Source organism: Furipterus horrens, unplaced genomic scaffold, assembly GCF_987537825.1.
Source record: "Furipterus horrens unplaced genomic scaffold, mFurHor1.1.pri manual_scaffold_5, whole genome shotgun sequence".
In the NCBI taxonomy this organism is placed as follows: domain Eukaryota; kingdom Metazoa; phylum Chordata; class Mammalia; order Chiroptera; family Furipteridae; genus Furipterus; species Furipterus horrens.
Window position 1 is genome coordinate 106,263,472 of NW_028327175.1, and position 20,236 is coordinate 106,283,707.

The 20,236-nt window shown below is 36.9% G+C and overlaps 1 protein-coding gene across 2 annotated transcripts in view; it reads right to left on the minus strand.

Moving 5' to 3' along the window:
- The window catches only part of MRTFB (myocardin related transcription factor B), a 157,769-nt gene that overhangs the window by 58,820 nt on the left and 78,713 nt on the right, over positions 1 to 20,236 (minus strand). For both annotated transcript variants that reach the window (XM_090276991.1, XM_090276992.1), the window contains exons 2-6: positions 14,433 to 14,498; positions 12,002 to 12,057; positions 10,810 to 10,885; positions 6,552 to 6,713; positions 4,033 to 4,211 (exon numbers count right to left, since the gene is read on the minus strand). In XM_090276991.1, the coding sequence (XP_090133117.1) occupies positions 4,033 to 4,211; positions 6,552 to 6,713; positions 10,810 to 10,885; positions 12,002 to 12,057; positions 14,433 to 14,498 (539 nt within the window). The remainder of the gene's footprint in view (positions 1 to 4,032; positions 4,212 to 6,551; positions 6,714 to 10,809; positions 10,886 to 12,001; positions 12,058 to 14,432; positions 14,499 to 20,236) is intronic.

The window sequence follows — 20,236 nt, forward strand, 5'->3', positions numbered from 1 at the left end:
AAGGCAGATAGTTGCCAAATTCCTTTCCAACTCAAAATTCTATGATGCTAGGCTTTAACAAGAACATCTGTTACTGAACTCCACCAATCCTATTAAGTAGTTCAATAGTTTTGAATTCAAAATAATAAAATACTTTAAAATTTTCAGTAAGTCAAAAATACCATGTGAACCCTAAGAAAGAAGACACCTACTAAGAAGGGCTCCTGGTGGCTAACTGGGCTCAAATTTAAAAAACAAAAACAAAAACAAACACAGTGTAGCAGCCACTTCTACACAGGAGCCTCTCACACAAACTGCACTGCTGGAAGAAGCCTGCACTGAAATGCCTCCCTCTGCATTGAACTGCCTGCCTGTGCTGTGTTTCTGCCATCTTAGTTGGCGCTTATGAAGGACTCCTTGGAATCCTATTTTAACCAATAGGACTGAGGTTTTCCCCATCCAATCAGAGCTGCGCAGCTCCAATCAACCAGAGTGGCTCTATTCTGACCAATCAGGACAGTGTCTTTTGGACCAATCAAACTGCGAGGATTTGGAGTCCTTATCTGCATAAGAACAGACCAATCAGGGCCAAGGGGTGAGGCTTCTGTACATATAAGCCAGCTCCCCTCTGGCTCTGAATACACTTTCTTTTTACACTGATTTTGTCTCCTTGGATGAGCTAAAACACCAAAGATGCCTTGTGGGAGCAGAGCAGACCAGAATGAAGCAGAGCAGCACAGCACAAAGCACAGCGGCAAGGAGCAGCACCGAGATGTCTAGTGGGAGAGGGGCCTGGCCCTAGAACTGCCTGGCCCCCAGGGCTGCCTCATAGCCATGCTATATGACAACTGAGCACTGAATAAAGTTTCCGTCTTCCCTGCACCCCAAACTGGGGATTCCTATTGGCACAGAATTGATGCCAATGACTGTGGGGGACAGACAGGCATGGGGAGACGTGGGAAGCAGACAGGCTTGGTTTAAGAGACTCTGACCGCTGTGTGGAGCACCCCCCCCTCCCCGCACTGAGCCCTTAGCCAGCAGGTTGTCTTCCATCCCTGCTCTGACTCTCACCCTCTGGGAGATTTTAAAGTTGGAATAGAAATACAAAGTGGCTTTTAAGGAAAAGGGAACCTGCTCTGTTTTTTTCTGTAAAGCCTCAAATCCTTGTCAGTAAAATGTGAAGAACAGAACAATTTTAAGTAAGAGGAAACACTTTTGACCTTGTGTAAAATACCTGGATGTTTCAACCCCGTATTGATCTGCACTTCCCTTTCACTCCCTACCATCTGGGGAAGTGCTGCATATTTTTCTTAAGTACTTCCGCATGTGGAAAGTGGATAAAAACCCTGGCTAATAAAGAAAGGGGGGCGATTTTCCACTAGAGAAAACCCCCTCTTTTCCTTCCTCAGATGGAGAGTGTCTGAGTAGTCTCTTCATCCACTCTGAGGGACCCAGAGTCTCTCTCAGGTGGCGCCACCATGGGGCAGAGGACTCGCTGAAGTGCCACCAGCTATGAGCCGAGGACTGTGGACAGCACGCCTAGAGAGAGGGAAAAATTGGCCAAATCATCCCGAACGGAGGGACAGCGGCACTGTCTTTATTGGTAAGGCCGCCGGCATGTTTAGTTAAAGGAAGGGAGCTTTCTTTTCTTTTCTAAAAATGACCATCAGTTGACAACCATAAGGAGAAAATAACAAATTACGTGCAGCATAGGAGTTCTTATGAAACCGAAAGAAACGTGAACACCTACTAAAAAAATAAAAAATGTGAATTTCCAATGCAATTATTAGAAAATATTAGGTTCCTTTGCATGCACTAGACTCTTGTTCCCAAAATAATCTGACATATAGTAGGTACTCAGTAAATGTTTGTTGAACAAATTAATTCAATCTAACCAAAATCAAGGAGCCAATTAAGGCAGTCAAATATACAAATGGTGTTCAGGATTTAAGGTAATAAATGATATTACCTACTTGTGGTAAACACATAGTGACTGGAAATCTGTATTTACCTTCCTGGAAGGCAGTTAAAGTGTCTATCTTTTGCCCAACAAAGGGTTCAAGCCCATTTCAATATCTGGTAATTATCCAAAGAAATAGTAAGGAAAGTGCCCAACAATGTATGTATTAAAAAAAGGGTGTAGTAAATATGTGAAAACACAGAAGGGGCTCTTATTGTGTGTATGAGTGAAAAACAGGAAACAACCAACAATAGGAAATTGATTAAAAGAGATATGGTATATCAGTTCAACTGCATACTATGTAGCAATTAAAAATGATATAAATACATTTATTGACAAAGGAATATATCAAACTTAAAAACTTCTGTGCATTAAAGGATATTATTAATGGAGTAAAAAAGTGACACATGGAATGGGAGAAAATATTTGCAAATCACATATCTGATAAAAGGTTAATTTTAGAATATATAAAGAACACTGTAACTCAACAAAACAAATAACTTGATTAAAAAATGCGCAGAAGACTTCACTAGACATTTATCCAAAGATAATATTCAAATGGCCAAGAAGCATATGAAAGGATGCTCAACATCACTAAGCATCAGAGAAATGCAAATCAAAAGCACAGTGAGGTATCACCTCCCACCACTGGAATGGCTACTATTAAAATAATATAAATTAACAATTGTCAGCAAGGATGTGGCAAATATGAAATGGTGCAGCCACTATGGAGACCAATATGGAGGTTCCTTAACAAATTAAATTAGAATGACTGTATGATTCAGCACCCCCACTTCTGGGTATATGTCCAAAAGAATTGAAAACAGGGTCTTGAAGAGTATTATGCTTAGTGAAATAAGCCAGGTGGTGAAAGGCAAATACCATATGATCTCACCTGTAAGTGGAACCTAATGAACAAAACAAACAAATGAGCAAAACAGAACCAGAGGCATGGAAACAAGGAACAAACTGACAGTGACCAGAGGGGAGAGAGGAGGAGGATAATGGGGGAAAGAAGGGGAAGGGTCTAGTCAAGGAACAGGTATAAATGACCCACGGACATGGACAACAGGGTGGGGACTAAGTGTGGGGATGGGGGTGGGTGGGCGGGGCAGGGCAGAGCAATGAGGTGGGGTGGCAGGGAAGTTGGGATGACTGTAATTGAACAACAATAAAATAAGAAAAAAATAACATGTATTAAAAAGAAGAAGACGTATTTCCACACCCATGCATGTAGCACCATTATTCACAATGTTCAAGAGGTGGAAGAGACCCAATGTCCACTGATGAATGAATAAAGAAAATGTGGTAAATCCATACAATGTAATATTATTCAGCCTTAAAAATAAAGGAGATTCTGTCACATACTACACAATATGAATGAACCTTGAGGACATTATATTAAGTAAAATAAGACAGTCACAAAAAGACAAATACTGTATGATTCTACTTATAAGAGATATCTAAAGTAGTCAAATTGATAAAGACAGAAACAGAATGGTAGTTGCCAGAGCCTGGGCAGAAGGGGAAACTGGGAGTTGTTTAATGGGTAGAGTTTCAGCTTTGCAAGATGAAAAAGTTCTGGTGATCTGCACAACAATGTGAGTCTACTTTACACTACTGAATTTTCTTTCCTTTCTTCCTTCCTTCCTTCCTTCCTTCCTTCCTTCCTCTCTCTCTCTCTTTCTTTCTTTTTGCTGCATAGTATTCCATTGTGTAAATGCACCTGAACTGTACATTTTTAAAATGGTGAGATGGTTTAAAAAAAATGTTTTCCCATTACTACTTTTTGAGATATAATTCACATACCATAAAGTCATGTGAATTATATCTCAAAAAGTAGTTATGGGAAAACATTTTTAGTTATAAAACCGTAAAATAAAAATATGTATGTAGTACAGAAATAATATGTAAGAATTTATTTAAAAATGTTAAGAGTAGTTAGATTACAGGCAAAAAAAATTGATATTTTCCCACATTTTCACTTACCTTCTGGTGAGAGTGTATTGATGTGTAAAATACAAAATATATACTTGATATAAAAAAAACAAGGTACTTTTTCTATTTCAAAGTAAAAACAAAAAAGATGATACCTGGGCTGGAGTGTTTGTAGTCACAGGAGATGGTGATTCACTAACTTTTGGCTCACTTGGGGATGCGGCTGACCCCTGTGACTCCTGGCTGGCTGGTTGGTCTGGAGACAAAGCATCACTGCTGTCCTCATCAAATGAGAAATCGCCCTGAGTCTGGGGATAGTCCTCCTTCCCAACGCCTAAATAAAAAAATAATTCTTAACTTATCTTGGCTTTTGGAATACCAAGCTTAAAATGAAAAAGAAGGAAAAACACTTAAAAAAAAAAAAAAAAGAAAAGAACTTAAGAAGCTGGTTTAAAAAACAAAACAAAACATCATGTACTTCCCAATGGAACAGTCCACCACTACCTACCATAAATAATTGGGAAACAAACAAACAAAAACATCAAACCTGAATTGATTAAGTCTTTGGATCCAACTATTTGTTATAGGAAGTACAGGAGATAAGGAAGTTTTTAATGACACCTGGGGATGCAAATGCATCCAGTCGTCGTCGGCAGCCGTCCGACTCAAGAGATGATGGTGTAGCTTCTTAAGAGTCTATCTGCACCGCCGAGAATGGCTGTGCAGTCCGACTCGGGAGTGACACGGTATCTGTCTCCTCCCGTGTTGAATCGACATCTTGCGATGACGCTGGAGTGTCCTCTCCAGCGAAGCTGAAGCTACAGAGCCTGGGCAGGGTGATATGGAGGGTCTGCTGTTGCCCATGCAGCAGACCCCCCCTCTCTTCGCAGCTGAAGGGCCCAAGGGAAAGACGGAGTCAATACAGCTTGGCTTCAGGTGCGCCGCAGGAGTTGCCGGTGTTGACTACAACGTCAAACCGCCTTAGGGACTCCGGCTCCGGATTTTCTGTCGGGGTTTACTCCCTTAGCCTTTCCCCTGAAGAGGTATGCCACAAGGCAGCGGAGGTTTTTTGGAATCAGAGTTTTCCTTCTCTGATCTAGCTGAGTAGATCCCGGCAAATAACGTGTCCTACGCTGCGCAGGGACCCCGGGTTGGGCCAATGAGAAAGTCCCAACAAAAATTCCCGCGCGGGTTGTTGGCTTTTATAGGGAATCCCCCATCAACCCTCATCAAGCAGGATTGTGTAACCGACCCTGGGAGGGCGCCATGAACTGACGAGGCCAGTCCCCGGTTTTTCTACACTTATCCAAAGAGCAGAGCCGAAAAATGCATCCAGTAAAATCCAGAATATGAAGCGTTACAGATAAAACAAGCACGTTCATCAACAAATAAATAGTAAGAAAAGACAGGAGGAGGAAGACCCAACCAAAAGATTAAGACTTGAGAGTTGTATCAGCCAAAGGCTGATTTGGGATCCAACTGATACAAAACATTGTGAGGCCATGGGAAAATGGGGCAATGACTGGATATCTTGATAAGTCCCACTTCACGGAGCAGCTGAGCTATACTGACACCTTACTGCTGGAAGCCCGTTTCCTTGGGATTGAAAGGAATCACAGCTGATTGTACCATTTTGAATTATGTACTACAAATTGCCTAAGACTGAAACTCATACTATGCAAAACAGAAAGTCCCTACAAGTAATGGAAACTATCATAGTTTTTCAAGTAGGATATCAACTTTTAAAAACTGCTTGCTGAATAAGTGGCATTATTCTAGAATTTATTTTTCCTGCCACAGCTTAAGCCAGAAAAAATGTGGAAACATTGGTAACTAAGTTAAGAACGAGATAAAATGAACAGATACTACCATTTATAATGAATACATCTATAACCTTGCTGAACTAACACTGAACAAGCTATTTTTCTTTATGTTTCCTGGAAGTAAATATAACAAAAATAATGAAAACTTTGTTAAAATTTTAAACATAACAACAGAAACTAAACAGTATAATATAGTAAGTTTAACTTAGAAAATGTGATGATAAAATCAGAATTTAAAGACTTAAACCTCGGATGTGATGAGAACCTCTGTGTTAATTGATAAGAGATGCTAATCTTAGAATATTTAATATATAGTCGACCATTTGTATCCATGGGTTCTGCATTCTCAAATTCAAACAACCCCAGATCAAAAATATTCCCCCCAAAAGATAATGCTGTTGCTGACGCGTGCTATGTAGGTAGGCCTAAGATGACTGCTTCTGTACTGAACACGTACAGGCTTTTTTTTGGTCAATATTCCCTGAACAATACAGTATAACTACTATTTACAGAGCATTTACACTGTATTAGGTATTATAAGTAATCTAGAGATTATTTAAAGTATATGGGAGGATGGAGGGTGGTGGGTTGGTTAAATGCAAATACTACACCATTTTATAAATGGTGCTTGAGCATCCAAAAATTTTGGTATCCAAGGGGGTCCTGGAACCAATCTACCTTGGATGCCGAGGGACAACTGTAATAATAACAATAATAGAACCAGTGTAAGTGTTAATTTCTAATTGACCCAGAAAATAATACTTATGGTTGGTGCTGGCCTTTTAAATTAAATTTGTTTTATCTAAAACTGCCACGTTTTTTTCTCCCAGAATAAATTTTTAGAGTCTTGCCTATAATTGCTTCCTTAACACTTGAGTCTACAGGCAGGATGTTTTTCTCTACCAGCTCCATAGGACCAGGTCTCTGAGCAATCTTTTCATTCAGATCATCAGCCAGGCGAGCTCTTTTCAACTTCATCTGAGTGGCCTGCAGGGATGGCTCTGCAAATGTTTCTGAAAGAAGAAACACAGTTTAACCATTACTTGGATTATTATCTCTATTCTATAATGAGATTTCAGGCCAACTAATTTAATTTAAACTGGTTTGAACATATTGATGTGTTCTTAACATATTCGTGGAAAAAGAAAACGACTCTTCAAGAACATTCCAGTATACATTTTATAATTTTAGTCCTGGATAGTTTTATACTGCCTACACAATATGGATGCCCACAGACTCAAATTAACATGAACTTGAGCCAAAAATGGGGTATTGCTATTACTCATTTATGGTAGAAGGGTCATATTCACATTTGTTAGGTATCAGGGATACAGAGGGTGAACAGGACAGATGTGGTCCATGGCTCAAGAAGTTCATCGTTTTAGATTTGGCTTCATTGGAAAGTCAATTCCTAGAAGGAGAGACATTGTATCTTAGGATATAAACTTCTCTGCAGGAGTCAATGAAAAGAGCTTCAAATCATATTCTTGTATTGATCCCTGTGTGTCTCATCACAATTAAGAATCTGGGTTTGTTTCTGCATACAGTCTTGTGGCTGTTAGGAACATTAAGTTACTATACATAGTAATTAATGATCATATAGAACCATCAACTCATCTAGTTACAAATGTATAAAGTACAACAGATGTGAAACCACTATAAATTGTTTATGAATGTAATCCTGTCAATTACTTGTGTTTCTTGTAACTCTCACTAACATTTTATTACATTGTTCTAAATAATGTTTATAATTGACTAAAAATGATGAGGTGTTAACTCAAATTCTGATTTGAAAGTTGCTTCCCTCTTAAATTATACAGAAGGTCTTTTAATGAAATTCCCCATAACTATTCTCAGGATTAACTGATGTTCTTCCTTTTGTAGGTAAAATGTCCTTGTTGAAGCCCAAAGCTCAGTTCAAGCCTGTGGCTGATAAAACTACTCTCTGGCACATCTGAGCACAGCTGACCCTTGAACAATGCAGGGTTAAGGGTGCTGACCCTCCCCACATAGTAAAAAATCCACACATAACCTTTGACCCCTCCAAAAAAACTTAACTACTAATAGCCTACTGTTGACCAGAAGCCATACTGATAACATAAATAGCCAATTAACACATATTTTGTGTATGTTATATGCATTACATACTATATTCTTATAAGAAAGCTAGAGAAAACTGATAGTAAGAAAATCATAAGATAAAATAATTTATAGTATTTATTGAAAAAAATCATGCATAAGTGGACTTGTACAGTTCAAACCCATGTTGTTCAAGGGTCACTGTACTTCTCTTTCCACCAGTTAATTTATATACTTACCAAAAGTCAACCTTGATAGTTCACAAAATACTTCATATCTGTTGGGATTGCTATTGTTAATACATAATATGACTAAATGTTATGGGGGAAGAATAAACTTCAAATATAAAATGATTATTTCTTAGAAACCTATGTTGCATGCTTTGGAACAACTTGATAAAGGTGAATCATTAAAAAAGTCATTGTCAAATTAGGATAATTAATGACTATAAAATATCTGGAAAAAATGATAAAAACTAGGAATTTTAAGTGCAGACTGCTTTTCAAGTGCCTTTAAGATTTTGCTCAACATAAATGGAAACAATATACAATGGTTGTGCTTGATGCAAGAAAAATAAAGTGAACCCTACTCATTAACACCTTCCCCAAAGTTAAGGTCTAGCGCTCAGTCAGAATTTTGGCAAATAAACACACATTTTTATAAGTTAAAATAATGTGTGGGTCATCTCATTTTTATAATTTTCCTGTATAAGTCACTGTGGCCCCAATCTTGTTAGATAAAACACTTCTAACCATACAGGAAGATGACAGGTGGGGAGAATGAGATCATGCACCCACACTTAGGTTGATATTTAAATACTTTTAGATCTAGGTAGGATGGTCTTCTGTCTTTCTCTTCTCTCCCATAAGCACCAGCCAAGTGATATCAGGAATAGGTTTGAAAAGAAAACATTCCAAAAATAAATAATCAGAGACTGGCATTTTAGTATGTTTCTGTTCCTAGTCTTACAATCTCATTTCCATTAGGCTGAGGCTGGATTTAAGCTGCTAACCTTCAGAAAATAATTTAGACTTTTTGTCTGCCAAACATCCAATCCAATGAAAACTGGGATAATGTTAAGTAAGTTGGGGGTGGTTTTAAGGTAATTTAAAAATTATAGATGGCACATTTTTTCTTACTTAGAACATCCCAACTTGAGAACAGATGTCCTAAAAACATTGCTTATGGTTCATTCATGCACATGATTAGGTTTTTAAATGTTGGGTAGTCTTATAAAAAGCAAATATGATTCCTTTTGATAGTTAAATGTATTAATATAATTAATATAATTAAATGACTTTAATTACATTAATAAAGCATGTTACAGTTAGGACATATGTTGAAACAGACAGCATTGTTCCCACAAAAATGTCCCTTTCCCCAGCTGGTGTGGCTCAGTGGACTGAGCGTCGGCCTGCGAACCAAAGGGTCACCAGTTTGATTCCCAGTCAGCGCACATGCCTGGGTTGCAGGCTAGGTCCCCAGTTGGGGGCATGTGAGAGGCAAGCACACATTGATGTTTCTCTCCTTTTCTTTCTCCCTCCCTTCTACTCTCTCTTAAAAAAAAAAAAAAGAAAAAAAAGTCCCTTATAGGTCAAGGTATCTACAGGCAGAGAAGAAGCCATTTACATAGTTACTTACTGGTAAACATACTTCTTTGAAGATTCACTTATGCCTGATAACTGGCAGCTGCTCCTACTCTACCAATTAAATTCTGGAAAAGCATTTTTACTCCAGTGGTCTTCTGAGAACGCAACCCAAAGTAGGGTTTATTGGCCAGGAACTTTCACTTCCTGCCCCAGATATAAAGACAGTCACATAAGCATAGATTCTTTGGATTAGAAGAGACACTACTTGGGATTAGAGAGGCCAACTTTATACTTGGAACTTCTTTACAACATCCTTAGTGTGGTGTCAGCCTGTGCTTATCCCCTATCATAGCAGCCTAATTATTACCTATAGAGCACTTTTCTGAATCTATAACTCATTTGTTTTACCTGTTTATCTGCCTGTGCCATTAGAATGTAAACTCCATGAACACATGCTCACTTGTTGGGCCTTCGGTGTCTGGTTCACTGGCCAATGAATAAACACCTCTGATAACAGCAACCACAGGTTTCCTGAAGATTTTATATTTGGACACGCCTGACCTTTAGGAATAATATGCTGTGCTACAATCTAATACTTCATAATGTCAATCTAGTTCTAATACTAATTTGGTCATCAGGCCACAGACAACAAATCTATATTCCTTCTACCTGATAATTCTGTCTAAATATTTGAGGAGTTCAGTTTCTTTCTGTAGCTTCTCAAGGTTTAACACACTCAAGACTATCACAGGGTCAAGCTCCTATTCTTGCTCAATAAATTAGAGAAGCAAAATAATGAAAGAAAATGTAACCTGAGGAATTTTTGGTGACAATAACAGCTTTCAAGAATGCTCTGTCTTTAGAAAGAAAACATACTGGCCTTAGCCATATGTCTCACCAGAGATGAAACAGAACTGTCCCTACCAGCTTCCCACATGATGAGGCTGTATCATCAAGAAACTCTTGTGGGCCAAGTGGAGGGTGCTTAAGGTAATGGTCAGAATAAGCTGGACTGCTGTGGGTAAGTAGCAACAAAGAGAAAATGTTAAGGTGGGCATCCTGTCAGGTAGACATGACAGGGTCCAAGTAGCTGAAAATCTATGGTGAGGCATGTGTCTATTGTACCCTTTATGACTTAATGAATGAGCACATGCCCCTTGATGATGAAATCCTCTGAACCGAAAATGTTTTTCCAGAATAGTATGACAGAAACACCTATGGCACCAGATGGTGGGAAAGTCAGTCGATCAACTAGCTATTTGGAAAATCAAACATCCCCTATGTATCTAACAACACTTAATTTTGGGTTTTCATGTTGCTATCTAGTTTGGAATATGTCAGTCTGTGGGATAAAAGTTATTAAAATAAGAATGAACAGAAATTATATAATTCTTATTTTCTTGAGAAAATGCAACAAAATAAGCAGAAATAGAACTTTTACCTTCTAAAATGTGCATCCTGACAAGTTCGGAACGATCTGGTCGGCTCCGAATCTTGTGCTTCAAAAAGTTTTCGGTCTTTAATAAAAAGAAAGAAAGAAAAGAAAGTCTTATCATAAATTGTTTATGACTTACTGTGGTTTTATATATTTTTCTCTCAAGGTACTCCACTTAAATTAATTGATACTCTTTTGGTCATGATTTCAAGAGGAAGAAAAGAGCAGAAATTAGTACCTTGAGAAACTATTATCCAATACATGATTTAAACTGCAGCCTTCAATACTGTACAGGGACTTGAAGTGTATGCTGGAATAAAGTAATCAATTTATACTTTTAAAACTTGGGAAAGGCAAAGGCTCATAATTTAGAAGCTGATTTTTGAACAGACATTCATTTTGCTCATTTAAATATCTAAAATATATAAAATCTAAATGTCAGATCAAGTGAAAAATCCACCTACATAACAATTTTCCTAAAAACTTCTCATGTACTTTGATGAGTTCATATTCTTAATCATATTTTCTTATTCACAACTGTACTCAACTCGAAACAATAGGGTTTTTAAATGGGTTTTATATTTTGTAAGACTCTAAGAGATCATTATTGTATCCTGAGAAAAGTCTAAAGAAAATTTTAGAACATGCTTTTCATAAAACATGATAAATGCCTTCCCTAAAACAAAAAGAAAAAATGTGCATAATGGTAGTTTTAAAGGAAAATAATACATATTCAATGTGCAACTGGGATGGAGTCAACCCAAAGAATAAAGCAGAATGGAACGTAGCCATTGTCTTTCACTCAGCTAGATTCTCCTACCCTTGGCCAAATGTACAGGTAACACAGTAGGGTCTGTGTTCATGTGCTGGGGAAACAAATGGCAGAATTACTCCATTATTATTCTAAAAACTGTGGTTATGCCCTGAAGACAAGCAAGTGAAGAAATATGATTTGTCCTTTACGTACAAAATTAGTCATTGGTTTTAAAAGAACAAAATTTGAATGTCATGTATTTTCTACCAACCTCCAAGATAAAACTACCCCAGAATACATTACTCTATATGCCATGTATCCTGAAAACACAGTGCATATTCTCTTTTTAACACATTTAGGAGTAAGACTGCTACTTGTCCACGGGTACTTTGAAATAAAAGAGAGAAACAGAGAAGGAGAACATTTTAAACTGAGAGTTCTTACTCTGGCTCGTTCCAAGCTTTTTATTTGCTCATGGAATGCCGCTGGGCTCTTCAAAGCTGTAAGAGGAAAAGAATTCAGTTTCATGGTATAAATAAGGGAGTTAATACTTCAGTCAAATGTTACAGTATGCTCACTGACATTTCTTCTTAATCATATTAGTTTGCATCTACAGTGCCATTATTTACTAGTTCCCCTAGGAGATCTGCAAAATTTGGAATCTTAATGTTTTAGAATTAAAATTACATATTTCATAAATAAAACAAGCGAACATTTAAAATGGAGTTGTAGCACTGACTGGTGTTGCACCGCGGGTTGGGCATCATCCCTCAAATCGAAAGGTTGCTAGTTCAGCTGCTGGTCGGGGCATATACCTGGGTTGCCTATGGTTGCTATTATCCTGGTTTGGGGTGGGGGGTGCATGCGAGAGGCAACTGATCAATGTTTCTCTCTCACGTTGGTGTTTCTCTCCCTCTCTTTTTCCTTCTTTCCCCCCTCTAACTGTAAATAAATAAATAAATAAATAAATAAATAAATAAATAAATAAATAAATAAATACATAAATAAATAAAACCTTTAAAAAGATAAAATGGAGTTGTATACATAATGATAATGCAAATATAAGGTCAGACTAGTTCCAACCAATAGTTAGGGCGAATAATTACACTATCACAAGGGTCTTTGCTTTTAATGATAATATAAACTACTGAAAAAAGCCCAAATGTCCTCAGGACATTTCACTTTGAGTGATCTGACCTTGAATGTGAGGACACTCTGCACTCCACATCTCACAGATCTGATTTATCTATCGTTTACCGAGAACCCACAACAGGCTTAGCCCAGTGTTCTGTGGTCAATCACAATTGTATTGCTGTTGATCATCACAACAACCTTGCAAGGTTCGCCCCAGTACAGACGAAAGGCTCAAAGAAGTGAAATGAATTCCTGAAGTCATATACAGCAGCTAGATGGTGGTCAAAGTGGGATTTAAATCTAGAATTTTGCATTTGAAAGGTTCATGCTCTTTCCACCACACCACAATGCAGATCACTCTAAAGACATAGTAATTATTTAATACGTTAACTGCTAGTACAGTAAATATTCCAGAATCCCAGAGAGAGGGTAAGCTGTGTTTATTTACTAAAATATTGCCTACTGCAATATTTCTGTCAATTATCTTTGCAAAATCTTTTGTGTGTATGTCCACCACTGTCTGATAACGCCCTGCATTTATGACTATGGGCAATCAAATGATGTGGGTGAGATATGGGACCAGGCTTACTGGGCTTATCAGCTCTTGGTGGCATTACTATTGTCAGCTCTAGTACTCTGGTACTTAAAGCACAGCAAAGACGTCCAGCAACCCAGCCCCAGCAGGATTGGCTAGGGACCAGCTTCCAAAACCAGATTACAACTGGCTTAGCAGTGGTGTCTTAAACATCATAATTTGATCCTATTTGATTGATCCTGTTCCCAGTCAGGAATGTAGTGGTGGAAAAATCTGGTATATTATTAAATAAGCTTTGACTCCGTCACAATGCCAGTTTTAAAATATTTAGATAATTAATAGTCCAGAAAGAGGTTTCAATGAGAAAAATCTGCTACAGAGAAAAACTGTTCTTTATAAACCCAAACGGGTAGTATCAGTGACTCATAAGACTAGGAAGTATAGAAGCATTTTGTAATTTCTTTCTGTTTTTTAAAAGCCAAGGAAGTTACTTCTTGGATATATCAATTTTTTGACAAAATCCATATAAATAATCCTAATGGCCTACACAAAACAACCACTCTTCCCCTCTAAAATACAAGATCATCCTCAAACTTGGTGATTAAAGGTAAAAAAGACAACCTGGACGAGTATTCCAAAATTAATCAGCTCTCAGGAAATGAAGAACTGAAGCTTAGAGATAGCTGGAAAATATCTGTACTTAGGCAAGAAAGGTTTTATTAATTAAATATACGATATTTATTAGTCCTTAACTGAGATACACTTAAGATTAGAGCCCAGACTTTAGCAAAGATAACTAATTTAAATGAACTAATTTAAGTAGAGTTAATTTTATCATGCTGCTTTTGCAACTCTAAGTAACACTGGACCTATTATGTAGAGTGATTACTTCAATTATTTAAAACTAAAACAGATGTTGCAGTTTGAAGAACTAATGTTAGCTTAATTACAGAGTTTTAAAGGTGTTCTTTGTATAAGATTCGAGTCCATCTTTTAAGCAGCATCAGGTTTTCAAAATGTGTTTTAAATGACTCTCTTAACATTGGCAATGCTGGAGACTGGTTTCTCCTTATACATTCATCTGGTAATTAATTACATATTGATTACATGGATACAACTGGAAGTATAGTGTGATACAGGTTCTTCTTGGGCATGCCCATTTTGCTACACGTCACATTAGAGATCACAAGGACACTTAAATCTTACGTGGCATGATGCCCTGGTCCACTAGTTGTTCTCTCGTCCTCCTTTGTTGCAGCCTCAGCTGGAGCACTGTGAAAAGGTAATAATCATTTACCACTGGAGTTTAGAGGCAATTGCAGGAGTCAACTTTATTAAACATCTAATTCATAATTGAATAAGAATACTACCTGTCACCATCCAACCTGTAAAAAGAAAATCAGTACGTCATTTCTGACTGTTTGGTGAACTTTGAAGTTCTTTTAAAATACTTTTTTGATTATTTAGTTAATAATCTTAATTTGATGAACAAAGTGAAGTATTTGTTGTTTAAACAATCACACAGTACTCTACAAATAAGCAAAAATTATTTGCTCATAATTGTCTTATTTGCAGGAATAGAAATAGGAGATTTCTTAACATTGATTAGTTTTTTGTTAAAAACAAGCTATAGCAAAAAATATATTTTAAAGGAAAGATTGAATTCTTTGGAGGGATTTACTCCATTAGGAACAAATTCTAAATCGCTTTAATGAAGGTCAACTGCATAATAATAATTAGAGCAAGGAGATATCACTAATGACCCAAGAGAAAAATTCTAAATTTAGAATTTAAAGTTTGATGATCTTTGCACAAACAAAACACCATATCTCATTCTACAAGTTCTAAGAAAGTCACAAATCAATTGACACCATATCATTTTTATAAACAGAAGAAATAATTCATTAGAACTTGTAGAAACCAAGGTGTACATCACAAAATATGGAAATCCAGTTTCAAAATAATTTTCCCCCTCAATTTCTCAAGTGGATTCCTTTCATAGCATCTTATAGTTTTAGGTGGAAAATGAGCCAATTTCAAAAGAAGAATAATAATTAACTTCGAAAAATATTTTCCTTGGTTTACATTAAAATTTAAGTCTCCATTTTTATTTTTGTTTCAAACGCTGGTTGAAAACCAAGGTTAGGATTATTAAGTATCTGCTTAAGTGTTGTAAATATGCAAAAAAACCCAAAATTATTCTACATGTATTTCTTAAATGTAGGGAAGGAAGACAGAGAATTTCCTAGCAAAAGGGTGATGGCTGGGACAGGAGCTGGCTTAGACCGGGCTCAAATGCAAACGCAATGCGGGTGATGGCTCCTGCTTGCAACAAACCCCGGAAGCTTGAAGACCCAGGGCCTGTGGCCCTCAGAGCCTTTGCTTTTAGTTTCCCCAGGTGCTGACTGTAGAGCAAAGCACTATCTTAGGTATATGTCAAAAAGATGCTATACCATAAAATACCTTTTCAACATATTTTTTTATTCATTACTAAATGACTGTCATCCTTTATTAAGTACTGAAAAAAAATTGTTTTTGCTTCTTTTAGGAACCATGGGATCTATAGCTTTACAACATCCCATTTAGAACTGAAGCAACAAGATTCTATTACAGAAGCAAAAGAAAACTTTAATGAGTCAAAAAATATATGCACATGTTTCTCACATTAAAATGCTTTGTGATACTTGGATCAATTATGCTCCAATGCAAAGATTTTTTCCCTGATAAGTTACAGTTTATTGAGGATAGTATGTTCTCACTGTACTTTACTAGGAACAAAAACAAAGGAGTTGACCTATTAATCTGATAGCACCCAAAGGCTGCACATTCTAACCTTCTTTTACGAATATGCTAAAGTTAATGCTTGTCTGAAATTAAGATGGTCATATTCAAGTGGTAGAATCCCAAGAAAAGGAATACTGAGAGGAGAAAAGGGTCAAAACAATCTCCAGTTCAAAGGCTGAAACTTCTGGAACACAGAGGTCCACGTCTGTTGGAGAATCTCTAGCAGTATCTTTCCTTTCTCCCAAGGGGGGCCTCAAAGGAGTAAAATAGAAAGGGTAATGAAAACAACAACAGCCCTCTTCTTTGTTTTACAGCGAACAAAGTACCATACTTGTGAGACAGATGTATCAAACACAATATATATTTTTGGGTGATGGTATCTTGGAATGATGGATACATTTGCAACAACTTGATCTGCAAACCAACACTGAAGACAACAGGTATTAGCCTTGAAGCATCTCCTAATTGTACGTTGGTCAGTTGCCCTCATGCACATTGATTGCTATCCTGTCGGCTATATCATCTTTGATTAGAAATCACACTTTCATGCTGACATGTAACTGATATCTGCTACCAGGAGGGCAACACATAAAACTAATGCAATCACCAATTGTTAAAATAAAACAAAAACCAAATGCAAATCTGTTTGTTTGATGGTCAAGCAATCAATCTTACTGATGTCATACCACTTGAAGATAGGAGAGCAATCTTCCCAATCAATGCTCTCATCATTGCCTATATAATCTTCCCAAGAAGCAAGCATATCATTACAAGTATTACTCAAAGTAGTATGGCAGGCAGCCTTCCCCAGGCGTGTTCATTTATTAAGACATTAGGAAGAACATGAATGGAAGAGGAGGCATATCACTAGTCATGCTGTTAAGACTGCTAATGACCGTGCTTAATTTAGTTTTAATCTAAACCAATAGGTGGTCAGTACTGGACCCATTATATTGAATATGACGCACAATGCACCATTGAGAGACTCAAGTAAATTGCTACTTTGGGTCCATGCTAAAAAACAATTATAATTTTCATTCACATTAAATAAAACCCATCACTCACAACTTGATAGAAGCTCTTCTGAGAGCAATTAATGGTTATATAAAGTACCGATCAAATAGGTACAACTCATAATTCTAGAAAATAGCAAACTTCATTTTAGTACTTCCCACTCATCATGTTTTTAAAAAATAGTTAAGATATAATAAATGACAACTGATGTTTTCATCTTACAGAATGTCAAAGACCAGGAAGAACAAGGCTTGAATGATGTAGACAGGGATTTTCAACCTTTTTCATCTCATGGCACACATATACTAATTACAGTATTACTAAAATTCTGCGGTACACCAAAAAGTGTATTTTTTGCCAATCTGACAAAATAAAAAGGGTATAATTTTGATTCATTCACACCAGATGGCTATTGTTGTGTTGGCTGCTGTCATTTCTTTATTTGACAATCTGAGGGAAAACAGGTCAGTGCCCCTGACTAAGTACTGCATGCTTTAACTTGCGGCCCATTGGTGTCATGGCAAACCAGTTGAAAACCACTGATGCAGACAGCTTGGGCAGAATTTGGCAGTGCTTGTCCAGGACTGTGAAGGGAGATGACCAGACTCTTAATGATCAGAGGCACTACAGTTGTGGGATCGAGATGCTTTTTCAAGTTTCACTGGGACCTTTCTGAATTAAGCCTGGAGACTATCTTGCTCCCTTTGGAGCCTCCACATGCATGTCTGCATGGAGGGTGGGAAGGCCCAGATCACTGAATGCTACTGGACATGTTGCACAGTTGTACTTTCTTAACAACAATGATAAAATGGTACGCTGGCTGATCTCTGGAAAACCTGACACTGCATGTGTCGACAAAACTGTATTTTCTGAAAACTGAAGACTAGGCACTGGTCCAGCACTGTTTCTCTGCGGTGGCAAATGGGTGGGTGGTGGTGATGGTGGTACAGCTGTCTAAGAAGGCCATTTCTTGGGCAATGGCCTCGTGTCTCAAAACTGAACCCAACAGCAATCTTCCATGGTGCCTAGTTGAGCTGATGAACTGTGCTATTGGGCTGACATAGCTTCCATCCTAATTAGTTAGTAGACTAAAATTCAGTATCCTCCATGGCCATCTTGCCAATAGTTACAAGCAAGAAAAAATGTAAGTCTATATAATTATACACTTAGGGAGAAAAAAGTTCAAAGCACTGAGTGAGCAGCTACATCCTTTCAGAAAACAAAAGGCATAGTAATAGAGTTGAAACAGAATTCATGTTATAATTGCTCACATTTAATCATTCTCTAAGAATGCCTTATTTATTGTATATTTTCCATTATCATTTATGCCCCCTTACACCCCATGCCCTGCCCCCTGCAGTCACCACATTGTTGTCCATGTCCATGAACCCTTTTTCCTTTTTTGCTGGATCCCTGCACCCCTTAACCCCCACACCCAGAGCTGTCGGCCTGTTCACTATTTTTGAGTCTGTCTCCATTTTGCTTATTAGTTCAGTTTGTTCATTAGATTCCACATATGAGTGAAATCATGTGGATTTGTCTTTCCCTGGCTGGCTTATTTCACTCAGCATAATGTTCTCCAGGTCTATCCATGCTCTAAGAATGTTGTTATCTTTGAAAAATATATAAACAAAAATGATCCAACGTATGGTCCCAGGAAGTCTTTAAGTTTAAAATGTCTGGGTTTAAACCTGTTTAATTTTTTCAAAAAAGGGGGGAAGATATAAGGTATATATATTTCATTATACAGCTAGCACTGTATTCTCTGTACAAAAACAGTTCCCACAAGTTAAGAATTCTATACACACACACACACATCTTTATCTAGCTTGAGTCCAAGACTTATATTTTATTTAAAAAAATTTTTCACCTATTATAAAAGTGAGGTATGTCCCTATTACTATGTAGTCCATATAATGCATGGTCATAAAGTAAGGAAATTAATTCCTTTGTGTACAAACCATCATCTTTGAAATTATAATGTGTGAAAATATAGATATATACTACTTTTATATTCATTGCATTTAGAGAGAAAAATTTAATTAATTGTTGGGTTTTCCCAAGGTGATGTCTTTTCCTCTCAGGGCTAACAACCATGATTTCCTATTACATTTCAACCAAGGATAATGCATATAATTTTGAAAATTCTACTTAGTGTTTTCTTGTTAGGACAGATAAAAACAATATTGTGTCAACAGAAATGTTTTAAACTTGTTCTTTTTTTATACAGGAAAAGCAAAAATTTGATTTTAACTAGCATTCCAAAAAATGAAAGGCAGCTTATCTAATGGTAAAGATGTCATTCTTATTTAGGATGTTAAGTTCAGATATTTAAAAGTATCTTTTAGCTCCTTTTTCCTGTTTCTTAAGTGCTTTAAAGTGTTTTTAGAACAAAATTTTAGCATCAGTTTCCAATACAAAAAACATTAAAGTATACTTTCACAAAATACTTATATCCATTTTGAAATTTCCAGCTGCTTTGTGAACCAAAATGATGTCTATTCTTTTTTGTTTCTATAAGTAGATGTTTGAAATGTTTCCTTAATATGATGTAATTAATGCTATTTTTCACTCTAAAGAAAAAATAGAAAACATATGCAGCATTTTAATAACATATAGCAATTTAGCATAGTTGGAATAAGCCAAAACAAAGCAGAGTTCGGCTCAGAGTAGCAAAGGGACATCTGAGGACTGTATATTATAAAAACAAGGCAGAAATGACACTTTCTGGGAAGCAGTATGGCAGGCAGCCATGATCTTGGAAATTTGTTATAAATAGCTAGCATGGGGTATGAAGGAGGGCAGGTTGAAGAGGGGAAGGGAGATGAGCAGCTTTGCAGGCTAGAAAGAGGATACAATGTATATTATTTAATTTTAAGACGCTGGACAGAAAAACTGCAGAATCATGAAGGGTGAAAAAAAAAAACAAAAACCCAAACCCCTAAGCAGTCAAGTAATGGTGGGGTAAAGCAGAGGTAAAAGCAAAGATGGAACACTAAAGAATGAACACTCGGAACTATGTATTGACTCTGAAGTTAACAGAAGGCAAAAACAGACACAGGTTTCAGGTCAGGTGTTTTTGTTTTGTTTTGTTTATTTAAATTTATTTTCAAACAGATATTTGAATAGTTAAGAAAATAAAGTGGTTGGGTGACAAAAATTTATTATGTATTGCTTAAATAGCAATAAATTAGGGGCCTGATCCTATTAAA